Here is a 13752-nt window from a genome sequence, read left to right as displayed (position 1 = left end):
GAGTTGATTGGTTGGTATAAGCTATTTTGAGCATTCATATAATATGATTAGACAACACTATGGAAAAGACACAGACTCCCACACAGTTATTACGTCATGTGCCCCTGCATGGCAGAGCATGAAAGTTCCCCTTCCATCAATCTTATCTAGAAAATATGCAAGTGGTTTAACCGACAGGAACGACCTGCTTCCTGTTATGATGTCATGAAAATCAAACCAATGGTGTATAACTTCCGTTGCAGAAGAGCCTGTAGACTAGAGGAAATAGTTTTGACATCATCTTATGTGGTTTAACCACTGATTTCTTTGGAGATACCAGAGAACTCAGAATCGGGTGATAGTAAAAACTACACACACCATCATAAAAGTATGTGTTGTAAAAATTGTCTGTGAAAAAGTATCATAACATTTAAGAAAAATGGAAACAAATGTTGTATTTTGAAATGTTCTTTTAATATTAAATACTTTTTCTTCTTCTGAATATATATATGTATGTACCACATTACAAAAACTCACAAATATAAAGTATTTATGTTATAAGTATACACACGTCACAAACAAACATATAACATTTTTGTATAAATCTGTATACTGTGTTAGAACGCTGAAGTGCTCTTAGCTGCTCGTCCTGTTGTCACATTTCACTGTGTAATGACTTAAGAAATCACTTGAAGTTCATTTCAAGAACAAAATAAAAATAACTACATTTTATAAAACTGCACACACTCCTCCTGAAGGAGCGTGTGTAAGGCAACCCTTACATTAGCAGATGTTTATAGAATCACACAGTTAAGGATAAGGATAGTAAGCTATAGAGCATAAAGGGATACGTTTGAGTGGATCCATGTTACAGCTATAGTGTGAAACTTAATACTCTCCCACATTCAAAAAATGAAATGTATTCTATGATTTTTATCCCTAGACTATTCTTAGGCTATTCCAAACCATGAGATTCCTAACCTCCGTTTTCAAGTAACTCTTGGTATGCACATTTTCATTTCAGCCAATCAAACTTCACCAAGTCTGTTCGAATGTTTTGTCATCTGGTTGTTGCCGACATCAAATTAATAGATTTACAGAGTTTCTATCAGTGAGATGGTTGAAATGAAAACCTGAATACACAGGAGGTCTTCAACTTTTTTAAAGGCACTTTTTAAACATTGTAATTCTCTTGGCATTTTTCTCTTTTTAAGGACTCATTCCTATAAAGTTCTAAGGGGAAAAAATAGTTTCAGTGATATGATACTCTTGCCATTACAAAACCGCAATACTTGTTGCATTGTGGCATGAGTAAAACTTATGACACCTTTTAAAAGGTCCAATGCAGCCATTTTTATCTCAATATTAAATCATTTCTGGGTTACAATTAAGTAAGTACCCTACTGTGATTTTTTTCAATTACAATGGTAAAAAAATAAACAAAAATAGCTTCTTAGCAAAAAGCAATTTCTCTAGCAAGAATTTTGGGTAGGGAGGGGAAAACTGAAAACTAGCTGTTATTGGCAGAAAGGTTTAGAACTCTCTTTCTTATTGGTCTATTAACTAATTTACCACCTGGTAGTGTCACCAGGTAGGCCAAAACTCCATCCCACCAAAACAAGCTGAAATTTCAGGCAGCTCTTACACTAAACGGGAATTATCATAATTTTAACAATTTCACAGTATTATTCCATCCTCATAGTGTGAAAATATAAATATAAACACAGGAAAATCACATTTTTGACTGCACTGGGCCTGTAAAGTACATTAAGGCTTTGTGGTTGATGAGCTGTAAATGTCACAACAATAGCCAGCTGTCACTGCAGACAGATAGACAGCTACCCTTTGGTCCGACCTTCTATAGGTGTAAATGTGTGGTATCAGGACTACAAATGGCTATTATTATTATTATTATGGTTTCACTGAAAATACTCACTTTGAAATGTAGGACGCAACAGTTGTCTTTGAGAAAGGCTAGTGGACTGGAGACTCCAGCGTTTGACACTGTTGGCCTCCCTATGTGTCAACTTTGAACAGCTACTAAATTAAGTTGTGTTGGGATTTGGAAACTCAATAGGATTTTTGAGAACTCAGGTTTAAGTGGGTGTTCAGGTGTGAACATGCCTGCTTTTCCCCCTCAGAGCTGTACATACACACCAGCTGTCTCTCAATATTTTGTAGCGTGCAAAAACACAAACGTACACATTCTTTTGCATAGCGATAAAGCCACTCTACAAAGTCACACTTACAAAAGAGACCAAAAACTAGAAATGTTATCTCATGTCTTCCTCTCTCTTGTTGAATGCATTGTCCAGGATAATTCCACAGATTGGAAAATAAACATCCAATTCTGTCACCCACAGGTTTTTATTATTAAACTAAATGTGAGAAAAATACAGTCTAAGTCCTCACTTTTAGACACTGGACCAGAGGCAGAATCAGACACTTTTCATCAAGTCAGTGCACTGGAAAGGGGAGATGCCACTTCAGTGGGGGGTCCTATAAGTCCCAAATGTAATGGACACAGACAACGGCCCCCTATTCACCTCCTCAGTTTATCATATTTTTGTCCCCTCAGCATCATCACTTAATCATTCCACTTCATCTTTTTGTCTGTCTTTTCAGAAAGGTAAGGTATCCATGAAGATTTTGTCTACGATGGGTGGTGGAGGGACCAAGTCCTCCAGCTTCAGGTAGAAGATGCGCTGCAGGCCTTGGGTGCAGAGGGTGCGCAGCTCGGGGAGCTTCCCTAGCAGACGGGACAGGAAGTTGGGCTGGGGCCGCCCCGCGTCGGAGCCACTGCCGGCCACGTGGTCCCTCAGACAGGTTATGAGGCGGTTCTGGAACTCCTCCACCCGTTTGGGCTCTTTAAGGCCATGGCGATCTGAGGAGAAACAACAAGGAGAAACCTCTTGATCAGACACATTAATAAATGGGCTTGTGACAGGCTATATACCACAAGCATATAGTATGAGTGTTTCAGTTGAGTAACCAGAACTTACCAGACTTATTGCTTTCAACTCCTAGTGGAGCAGAGAAGGGGTCCACTAAAACTAACAGTATAGTGAAATTGTGTCTGTCTGTCTGTCTGTCTTCGTGTGTTTGCATGTGAATGTGTTTCACCTGTGATGATGACAAGTGCTGCGAGGCAGGCGAATGAGGACACGTCCAGGTTCATGCGGTGGAGGCTCTGGGAGAAGTCCATGATGGAGTCGATCCAGTCGCCAAAGCCCCTCACACACTGCATACGGTGAAGTACCACACCATTGCAGAAGATCAGCTTGTTCTTCTCAGGACTCGACCTAGAGACAGAACAGCCTTAACATATATTGCAGAAACATTGGGTGCACATTTGTTTTTAAGGAATTATACAGTAAATTAGTGCGTCCCAAATGGCAGTCTATTCCCTATTAACTGCATTATTTTTGACCAGGGCCCATAGGGAATAGGTTGCCATTTGGGATGCAGACAATGTTTACAGTGGTAATTATACCTGTATGCTAGCCGGAGGATGAAGAGTTCCACGAAAGCAGATTCCAGGAGCAGCTCCTGGTCTTCTGGGCAGAAGGCGGTGAATCCTGGGATGGTCTCGGCCCATTTCCGCAGCACATCCATGGTGCCAGTCAGCAGGTCGTAGAACTGCTGGATGTCGTTGGCATCCTCTTTCTCTGATAGGCTGACCACTGTCTCATGGTACTGAGGAGTGGAAAGAGGAAAGAAAGGGATGACTCACTGCCTCTGATGTCCATCTCGTCATAACATATAGTGTGAAATGTGATCGAGATCACTTCAATCAAAGAAGAAGATGAATTACATACAACGACATTAAAGCAAGAAGCTTAACTTTAGCTAAATTCTGAGAGAGATTCAACAGCAAAGACGAGCTACTGTAGGCACTTAACAGACAACCAATAATATGCTGTTCCATGAGTCACATGACAAGGTCTGGAGGTCTTACCTTGGAGTAGTCCAGTTTTCCGATGGCGGGGTTGGAGTCTATGTGAGCCCTGACAAGAGAGGTGATGATGTTGATGGGTGGGGTGGTGGACGCTGACTCTGGTACAGTCTTGGGTTTAGAGGGCAGACGACCCCTGCGACCTTTCAGGCTGTCTGTGCGGACAACTGTAAGTGAGAGAGAGAAATAATAACAAATACTCTCACTGACTGTATGTGTCTGAGATTCTTATATGGCTGTCACCGCAAGCCTCCGTTTCACTAAACAATTGCTATATCCATTTCAGTTTCTCTTTTTCTATGAGTGGGCACTGTAAAGCTTCAGCTTAGCATTTCAGTCATTCTTAGCTTGGGTTTCACATGACTGTCAGTTCAAGCTTGGGTTTCACATCAAATATAATAGTCACTGAAGGCTTGAAGGGGTATAACATGGCATTACCTTCTTTCACCATTCCCACCACGAGGCATTTCTGGAAACGGCAGAATTGGCACCGGTTCCTCCGCCGCTTGTCTACTGGACAGTCTTTGTTGGCTAGGCACACATATTTAGCATTCTTCTGTACAGTTCGCTGCAAGAAGTGAAAATAAAAACAAAGAACAGTGTGATTATTTTCCTGCACATTTCTCAATGTTCCCCTTTCTCTTTTATAATCGCACTTCTACTGGAACTGGAGCCAAGTTAATGTATGAATAGGTTATTATGTGCAACTGAATTATAAAAAATTCTGAGGCAGCCAGCCTGCGAAATAATAATAATATAAGTACTGTGATGCTTCCTACCTTAAAGAAGCCCTTGCAGCCCTCACAGGTGCGGACCCCGTAGTGCTGACAGGAGGCGTTGTCCCCACACACCGCACAGCGACCCTCGTTGGCCCCGGGGCTGCAGATCTTAGGGGACAACATCGGCCCCTCCATGAGCCCGGGGCTGTCCAGGGACACCTGGTCCAGGGATAAGGGGGTGTAATGGAGAGGGGAGGCATGCTGCTGTGAGGGCTGGAAGAAAGGGTCCTCCTCACCTTGCTGGGGGCCCTGATGCTGCCCCAGGGGGGAATGCTGCTCCACCGGGGGGGTGAAGGTGAAGAAGGAGGGTTGCTGAGCTAAGCCTGACTTATCAGCCACCCAGCACCCAGGGCCTGGGGAGTAGGGGCTGAAGGGGGAGTCCCAGGCCGAGCCAGGCTGGCTCTGGAAGCCCGGGGTGGGTGGGGAGGCGGTGGCCGACACAGGGCTGCCATAGTAATCGGAGCCGCAGGAGGACAGCGTCTCGTCGAGGTAGCTGAGGGCAAAGGAGCCCGGGTAGCAGCCGTACACCTGGAGGTCGTCCAGTTTGAAGGCTGAGTGCTGAGCCTGAGGGCTGGAGCTGCCGCCGGCCGTGGGACCGGAGGGGGCATTGGAGGCAGAGGTGGTGATCTGGCACGAGTAGGCGTCAAACTCGCCCACGTAGCCACTGCCCACCAGGGTGTTGATGCTGGGGAGGGAGGAGGCGGTGAGCTGGTCCCGCTGGGCACCGATGTCCATGGCTGGCTTAGCACTGAGGTCAGGGTTCAGGAACTCAGAGATAAAGTAGTTGTTGTCGTAGGGCACAGTTCCATACTGAGTTTGAACACAGGGCATTGCTAAATAAAGACATAAAACAATATTTAAGAAAAATATTCTGAAGCCAAATAGTTGCATTCTGTAGTCGCTGTTCTTAATTGTTGTTCTCTATCAAAACGTGAGGCCAACATAACTGCTGAAATTATGAAAGCATGAGTAGACCCTATAGGCCCACCTGCCATACGCTCCAAGTTCACCATCACTCCAGCCAAACCAGGTGCAATAACCTGTAAACAACTCTACAACTATCATCTGCAAGCCTCCTTACTAATCACTTAAGTCAACAACAGTAAAGAAACTTAACCCGTCTTAGGGATCCCTTTTGAACACCTCTCCAATAGCGCATCCTGACATCATCCCATACAGAAACACTTCCCCCCTCTCCTCACGCTGCCACAGCTTTAGGCCTCTTGGTACCCCTTTGGTGATTCTGAGAAAGCCTGGAAAGCCGGCTGACTGGCTGATGGGGAGATGGTCTTGCTGGAGGATATTGATTACTGGCTTTGAATGCTTTGAAACCCACCCCTTCGGTTATGAACAGGGCAACCCTCCTACCCAAGGTCTGGGGATTGGGTTCCACGGTGGGCTAAATGCCAGCTGAAGAGGGGAAGGTGACAGGCCTGGCGGAGCGGAGGGATGTGGCGAGATGCTAAGGTGTCTTTAGCAGCTGGACATGTCTATGCGATTCATGTCTACCTCTCAGAACTGTCCATATCAGAACAAAATCGGATCTGGAGGATTTTTCTCCAGGAGGTGTTCTTTCACTATTCTGTAGCTATAATCATCTGATCTAATTCATATCTTAATTATTGTCTTAATTCAATTTGAGTTAAAATCGCAATGAAGGCTGTTGGTCAGTCAAAACTTTGAATATCTCAAGATATTCTGGCATGACTAAAAGCAATATAAAATAAACAATTATGCTAAATACTTGAATTTATGTGGAATCAGTGCTTTTTCCTGTTTACACACTACATGACCAAAAGTATGTGGACACCTGCTTGTCGAACATCTCATTACAAAATAATATGGAGTTGGTCCCTCCTTTGCTGCTATAACAGCCTCCACTCTTCTGGGAAGGCTTTCCACTAGATGTTGGAACATTGCTGTGGGACCTTGCATCCATTCAGCCACAAGAGCATTAGTGAGGTCAGGCTCTGACGTTGTGCGATTAGGCCTGGCTCGCAGTCTGCATTCCAATTCATCCCAAAGGTGTTTGATGGTGTTGAGGTCAGGGCTCTGTTAGCAATGGTGTGGCGGAAATAGCCAAATTCACTCATTTGAAGGGGTGTCCATATACTTTTCTATATATAGTGTATCATCACCAACAACATGTCTGGGTGTAAGCTATTCTGCCCCTAAACAGTGACTTGTGTTTTTACCTTTTAGCATGTGCTTTGGTGAGAGAAACTATACACTTGATGCACACAAACTAAAGTAAGAAACATCCTTGACCTATAAAAAGGGTGCTTACATCAAAAGGTCACAAGTTAACCTCTGAACCCCATGTGTAACATGCACGCAGAGGATATGTGTGCATCTGATAAGATGAGGACAAGAGAGACAACAGTGAGACATCCGATACCGCCACTGCCTCCTCTTGAACACCCAGTAAAACTACTGGCCACATCGCCACCTGTCTGATCTTTCTCATTAGTAGCTTAAGTTGATAACAATGTGATGCATCAGTCTATTTATTTCATATAATAAAATAATACACATGGATTAAGTTAACAACTGATCATGAAGAGCAAATAATACAAAACTATAAATAGCCTACCACTCATATTCTCAACTATTTCAGACCATCAATACACCCCTATTGGCCCCATATAAAAGGCCCTATAAAATAGCCCTGTTAAACAGCATAGTCTAGAGATAGGCTTTGAAACGTGCGAGGCAAAAATCAGTCAGTGATAGAGAACTGCGGCTGGTTGCAACACAACACAGACCAACACATCGTCAATTCACAAGCGTAATAGCGATCAATGTTGAATGCAGTCAAGTCTACAATGATATCCAAGACATCTATCATTTGGTCTGACATGTTATTAAGCTTTTATTTGATTAACAGTTTTAAGCAGCTGTAGCCTATTCGAATGGTATAGCACCTAAACATTGCCTTTTCTGTATATGTCATTCGAAAATAGAATGAAACTAGGCTACTTTATCACATGATCAAGAAAACAAATTCACAGTCATTGCAAGTAGGCTAAAATGCCACAAATCATTCAATAAGTAAGCTCTTTAGGAGGGTAAAGTTTTCAAAGATTAAAAAAAGCATCCTTGCCAATCGGATCCATAACAAAACAGTGAAGACCACTAGCATGCATGCAAAATAATAATAAATACCTTTTACTAACCTGATCTATAAATCCTCTAAATTCCTTAGACAGATTTTCATTTATTCCGAGTGATGGAGAAGCATCAAGTGTATTAAACCTCTGTCTACAGTTCAGAAAGGGAATGAAATCTTCAGACTTCGGGTAGAGTGTAATATATACAGTCACTTTTATTTTGCCGTTACGTCGGGTGGCCCCGGCTCTAGGCGTGTCTTTCCGCAAAAATAGCAAAGGGGCGGTGATTTTTCCGGGTCAGGAGCCAATGGCATCGTTCTCACACAGACGTTCTTATACTCTGACGCACGCTCGGGATTCCATTGACGCAAGCGACGGCGGAACGTTTGATCTAAATTTAGACCTGGTTACACGCGTAGAGCTATAACTGCCTGGAATAGGCCAAAAATAAACGTCAGATGATTACATTGTATTGCTTAAAGCAAAGTTAATAATTGCCAAATGAGTGACAGAGATAACGTAATTAATGGTTTGTCATAGGGAAGTCCTTGTAAAGACTATATGCTGGGTCGTTTTGTTTAAGTCTATTTAAATAGCATAGGCCCTAACTATAGGCTATTCAAATGGTACACAATGTAGCCTATATAAAGGCTAATATGTCTAGTCTAACATACCATTTGTAAACAGTGACACTTGCAAACAGGGACGTAAATTGAGGGAGTTTATATACACAATTGCTCAGTTAGGTTTAATTCACTGGCTTTAAGGTCTAGCTGTAGACCTATATTCTAAGTAAAATTTGAACAATTGAGTAATTATAATACTTGTTAAACTGTACTTACAGGAATAATTACACAGTTAAAATGGGGCACTGTATGTAAAGTGTAAACCTTATTAATGACATAACACATTAATAACATATTGCATACGCTCTGTATATAGCCTCGCTATTGATATTTTACTGCTGCTTTTTAATTATTTGTTACTTCTTCTCAATTCTCCACCCTTTTCCCCAAAGTGAGCATTTGTGCACTCCACGACATGGATTTAAAAGTATAGGATTGGTGTAACAGTCCATGCTTATAACAATCTTATGCTTTTAAATCCAAGTGCACACTTCAGGGAAGAGGGTGGAGAATTGGGATGCAGAGTAGGTGCAGCTCGACAAGTTGTAGTATGCATGGGTGTGTTGAGGGTGTGCGTACGCAGGAAAAGCCAAGCCCTGCTTGAAGCGTAACAAGCGGGAAACATATGCAGGTGGCTGCATCAAGGTATTATTATTACAATGCCAACAAGATCAGACAGGTGTATCCATACAGTCCTAAAGCCATGCAGCGCAGTAAAACAACTGTAAAGGTGTTGTCACCTTCTCGACAGGTAAATGCTCAGAATTCAGGGACTGAATACCCAGTTCAATTCATGGAGGGCCGAGTGCCTGCGGGTTTTTGCTCCTCCCTTTATTGATCAATAAAGGTAATTGATTAGTAAGGAACTCCCTCACCTGGATGACTAATTTATAAAAAATAGTTTTTTAAACCCAGCAGCCTTCAGGAATTGAGTTTGACACCCCTCGTATAGCCTTCATTTTTTGCCATCTCCACTTCCTCTGGGGAAGTTTCCACAGAAACTTATATTTACTGCAAGTTTTGATCATTCTGGCAGCAGAGTACCGCTCGGGAGTGGTAGGTGCAGCTCTAGGATCAGTTTCCCCTCCCTCAATCGTAACCCTAACCCTGAAAAAGCTAAAAGTGACCCCAAATCAGGGTCTACGGGCAACTTCATCCTATAACAGCAGAGTACCTAGCAAATTTAGTTGAGTCAGAAAGTGTAATGTGTGTCAGTCAACAATATGGGACAGTATGACAATCTACTACTCTATTGAACAACAACGACCTGTTTCTCAGACAAAGATGAAGTCTAGTTCAGGCCTAAAAACACAAACAAGCATGCGTGTGTGTTCATGTGTGTGTGACTCCAGACTTCCTCATTCACTCTCATTGGGGTCATACTGCAAAGTATAATATGAAGATGGTGATGTTACTAAAAATATCAGAGAACAACCCGTACTTATACAAAAGGCCCAGTCTTACACCTGTACCCTTGCAGTAAATGTGAGTACCTGCACTTTACTGTCTATGTCTGCACTCTGCTCTCTTTCCAGTCCCAGTGCAGGCAGGCCAGGACCACAGTGCAATGACATGACTCATATCTCCAAATTCCTCCCTTGACTTTGAATCCATCCCAATCCCAACACACAGTATGTACAGTAAAACATGCTATACTGTAGAGTCAATATTCATCCATGCACCATATTCTGGAAACTTGGGGGAAGAAACTGTTGTTTTCACCAACCACCTGGGGAGAGAGTGGGAGGGGGGGAAACCCCAGCAGTAGTCTAACCTAACTAATGTCTCAGTGTAATAGAGGCTATAGACATGGTGGAAAGATATACTGTATGATATGATATCCTATAATGCCGTCCAGTCTCTCAGAGTACAATATATGTTTATGTTTACCCATTGTCCCTGTAGATTTCACTCCAGAAAACACTCTGACATGTAAGCTGCAAATCACTCACCAATGATAAACTGTCTATACTGATCCCCTGTAGTTGAAGATAATTATAATTTCCCATTGCAGAACATTGACTTGAATGGGAATGTTTGATCTAGTAATTCTACTTCTGTGGTTGAATATAGCAGTTGGCGCCCCCTATGTCCCAATAATATCTCCTTTCTCCTGAAGTGTGCACTCGTTCACCATTTATCATCAATTTTAAAGCACTGAATTGGAGGAGGGCTAGTGGGAGTTTCCACCATGTTTCTTATAACACTCATTTTCTTTAAAATCAGTGAAGGGAATTGAACAAGTGCACACTTTAGGAGGAAGGACAGATTATTGGGACGTAGCCAGAGTGTCTGCTGATCATTACACATGACATGTATACACACACCCGGTTTTCTAAGAGTAGATAAGAAAAACATTCACCATGTAGGTCAGATGACTCCCTCTCTCCAAAAGATTGACTCTCTCAAGTGTAAAGCAGAGCTACGACCAAACCCCAACACGCCCTCCCTCGGGATCAGACACTTCAGTTCCCACCATCCATCCACAGCGCCCAGCTGCCATCTGACATTTATCAGCAGCCATACAAGCACAGGCCTGCGGACAAGCACAGACACCACTTAAGTAGTTGCCTCCTCACTACCACACAACAGCAAGAAATCACTAACCGCCACTCGCACCCTCTGAGGGGGTCTTTGGGCATGCTGTAAGTAATGTCTCATTTATTTTTTAAAAGCAGGCTAGGTGAACCCACACAGAGAAACAGTGGCATTAAGAATAACCAGGATGGGTTTCCTCTTCCCTGCCTAGGGGATAAAAGAACGTCTGGAGCATCAGGACTGGCCTGGTCACAAGTCAGCTGCTTTATCCCCAAAGCGAGCCCCACCCCACACAGGCATCCTTGTGGTGATAGGCAGCGCTCCCTTTACCGTGTTCATGAGGTAAGGCTTTGAGATGGTGGTCGTACCTGTGGAGTTAAGATTATCTGTGGAGTTAAGATCTTGGCTGGGGAGTGAAATGGAGCAGTGTCTGACACCTCTCAGGCAACAGCAGCTGCCTATATAGTCACCACACCTCCCTCCCTGGCACGCGCACACATGCACAGGGACACACACATCTCCCTTCCCCCACGCTCTGTCCATACAGTCACATCACAGCTAAGTTTTGAATATCCAGCAGGCATCCCACATGACATACTTTGAAGAAAAGGATCGTCACACTGTCACTCAGTAACAACACACATTTTACACTTGCTTCTTGCTGGACATTTTCTTATTTTTCTCACTGTGTTTATGAAGCCCAAAATTGTTCCTACATACAGAACTAGTATCATTTCACCTGTAAGGATGGCACCTGGGAGATGGGGATAGAGCCACAGGCAGGGGAAATTCTAACACTGCCGAAATCAGTAGGTTATATTATAGCTACGTAAATATAACTAGCCACAATAATGCCTTAGATCGATTAAACATGAACAGGAAACAATGGCTATTGCATAGGTGTCACGCCCTGACCATAGAGAGCCTTTGTTTCTCTATGGTATAGTAGGTCAGGGCGTGACTGGGGGTTATTCTAGTTGATTATTTCTATGTGGGGTTCTAGTTTATTTTTCTATGTTGGTGATTTTGTATGATTCCCAATTAGAGGCAGCTGGTAATCGTTGTCTCTAATTGGGGATCATATTTAAGTAGTTATTGTTCCTACCTGTGTTTGTGGGATATTGTATTTTGAGTAAGTGTACGTAGCACCTCTGTAGTCACGGTTCGTTGTTAGTTTATTGTTTTTTTTGTCTTTATTAAGTTTCACTTTATCAATAAAATTATGTGGAACTCAACATCCGCTGCGTCTTGGTCCAATTCTACAAACGATCGTGACAATAGGGAAATATCAACCAACCCCTTGAGGTGTACAACATGTATTAAACAATTATTTGTTTCTTTATTTCAGATTCCCTCAAAACACCTTTTCCCCAATCATGCACCATGTAGTTGCTAATCAACCATAGACTCAATTTAGTAGACTTTATTCAATTTCAGACATAATTAAGTTGATCAATACATACACCTAATCTTAGATTTACAATGTTATCAATTCCAGGCATAGCCTTCTATCTATTTATTTTTTACCTTTATTTATCCAGGAAGTCCCATTGAGGTCAGGAAACCTCTTCACAAGGGAGAACTGTTGTTGTGCTTACAGAGTGCTCAACATGAGAACAGCACAGGGAATGATCAGGTGCTGGTCGATGAAGTTGAAAATAAAAAACTGATGACCCGATCTGAACAGTCTTCAACCTACTGGATCTTTGACAGCTGTTTAAATTTGTAAGTCTCAAATCCTATACTTCAACCCATCACAGGGCCCCATGGATCCCATTGGTGTATGTTTCAGCTCACAAACCCCCCTTATCCTAGTAGATTCACACCTTGAGAAGCAGTGACAGGGATGAATAATGGAGGGGATGTGGCTAAAAATGGGGCGGCTGCATCAGATATCGTTCCCCTCTCCTAGGTATTAGTTTAGGCCTAGGACCTTTTGTAAAGCCTTGGCAATGCAAACTTAGACATGACACAAGACATAGCTGTACAGTACATGATGGTTCAATTGGGTAAGGCCTTTCCACTTTTAATGGCTATGATGACAGATGTCACATAATGTGACTGATAAAAGTTATAGCACATGAATTGATATGCTTACCATAGCATGATGTGGGCTTAGGCTTTATGAGGAATGGTAAGAGTACAGGGTCACAATCAGGAAGTTATAATTATATGTGTTACATTCCTGCAGTCAGCATGCCAATTGCACACTCCCTAAAAACTTGAGACATCTGTGGCATTGTGTCATGTGACAAAATCTTAGAGTGGCCTTTTATTGTCCTCAGCACAAGGTGCACCTGTGTAGTGATCATGCTGTTTAATCAGCTTCATGATATGCAATACCTCTCAGGTGGATGGATTATCTTGGCAAAGGAGAAATGCTCACTAACAGGGATGTAAACAAATTTGTGTACAATATTTGAGAGAAATAAGGTTTTGTGGATCTTTTATTTCAGCTCATGAGACATGGGACCAACACTTTACATATTGCATTTATATTTTTGTTCAGTATAAGTCAACATCCTAAAGGGTGATTTTTAGCTCACAGTCCCATAGAGGGCCTTGGTCAAAAGTAGTAGACTAAATAGGGAATAGGGTACCATTTGGGACACAGCCCAGCTGTGGGCTGTGGGATATTTCCAGATATTTGAGGAAAATATTAATTATATACATTTTTATTATGTAAATCTGAAAAGTAACCATGCACTGGAATAGCTTGTTTGTTTTAATGCCTCATAGCATTGCTACTGTAAGGACAGGTATGG

The 13752-nt window shown here is 42.5% G+C and overlaps 1 protein-coding gene across 2 annotated transcripts; it reads right to left on the bottom strand.

The window, feature by feature from the left end:
* Positions 1–431: 431 nt before the first annotated feature.
* LOC109891224 (probable nuclear hormone receptor HR38) lies at positions 432–8061 on the bottom strand. 2 transcript variants are annotated; one of them, XM_020483599.2, is made up of 7 exons: positions 7890–8061; positions 4714–5546; positions 4373–4502; positions 3938–4101; positions 3473–3675; positions 3103–3281; positions 432–2863 (listed from the first exon to the last, which is right to left on the bottom strand). In XM_020483599.2, exons 2-7 carry the CDS (start codon positions 5542–5544, stop codon positions 2601–2603), a joined length of 1770 nt encoding a protein of 589 aa, XP_020339188.1. In that variant the 5' UTR covers positions 5545–5546; positions 7890–8061; the 3' UTR covers positions 432–2600. The 2 variants fall into 2 exon arrangements, with proteins under 2 accessions (XP_020339188.1, XP_020339189.1); XM_020483600.2 differs by having other exon boundaries at positions 7879–8045.
* Between the last annotated feature and the right edge of the window lie 5691 nt (positions 8062–13752).

The sequence above is a fragment of the Oncorhynchus kisutch genome, linkage group LG5 (genome assembly GCF_002021735.2).
Source record: "Oncorhynchus kisutch isolate 150728-3 linkage group LG5, Okis_V2, whole genome shotgun sequence".
Classification (NCBI taxonomy): Eukaryota; Metazoa; Chordata; class Actinopteri; order Salmoniformes; family Salmonidae; genus Oncorhynchus; species Oncorhynchus kisutch.
This window is presented reverse-complemented; position numbering and strand designations above follow the sequence as displayed.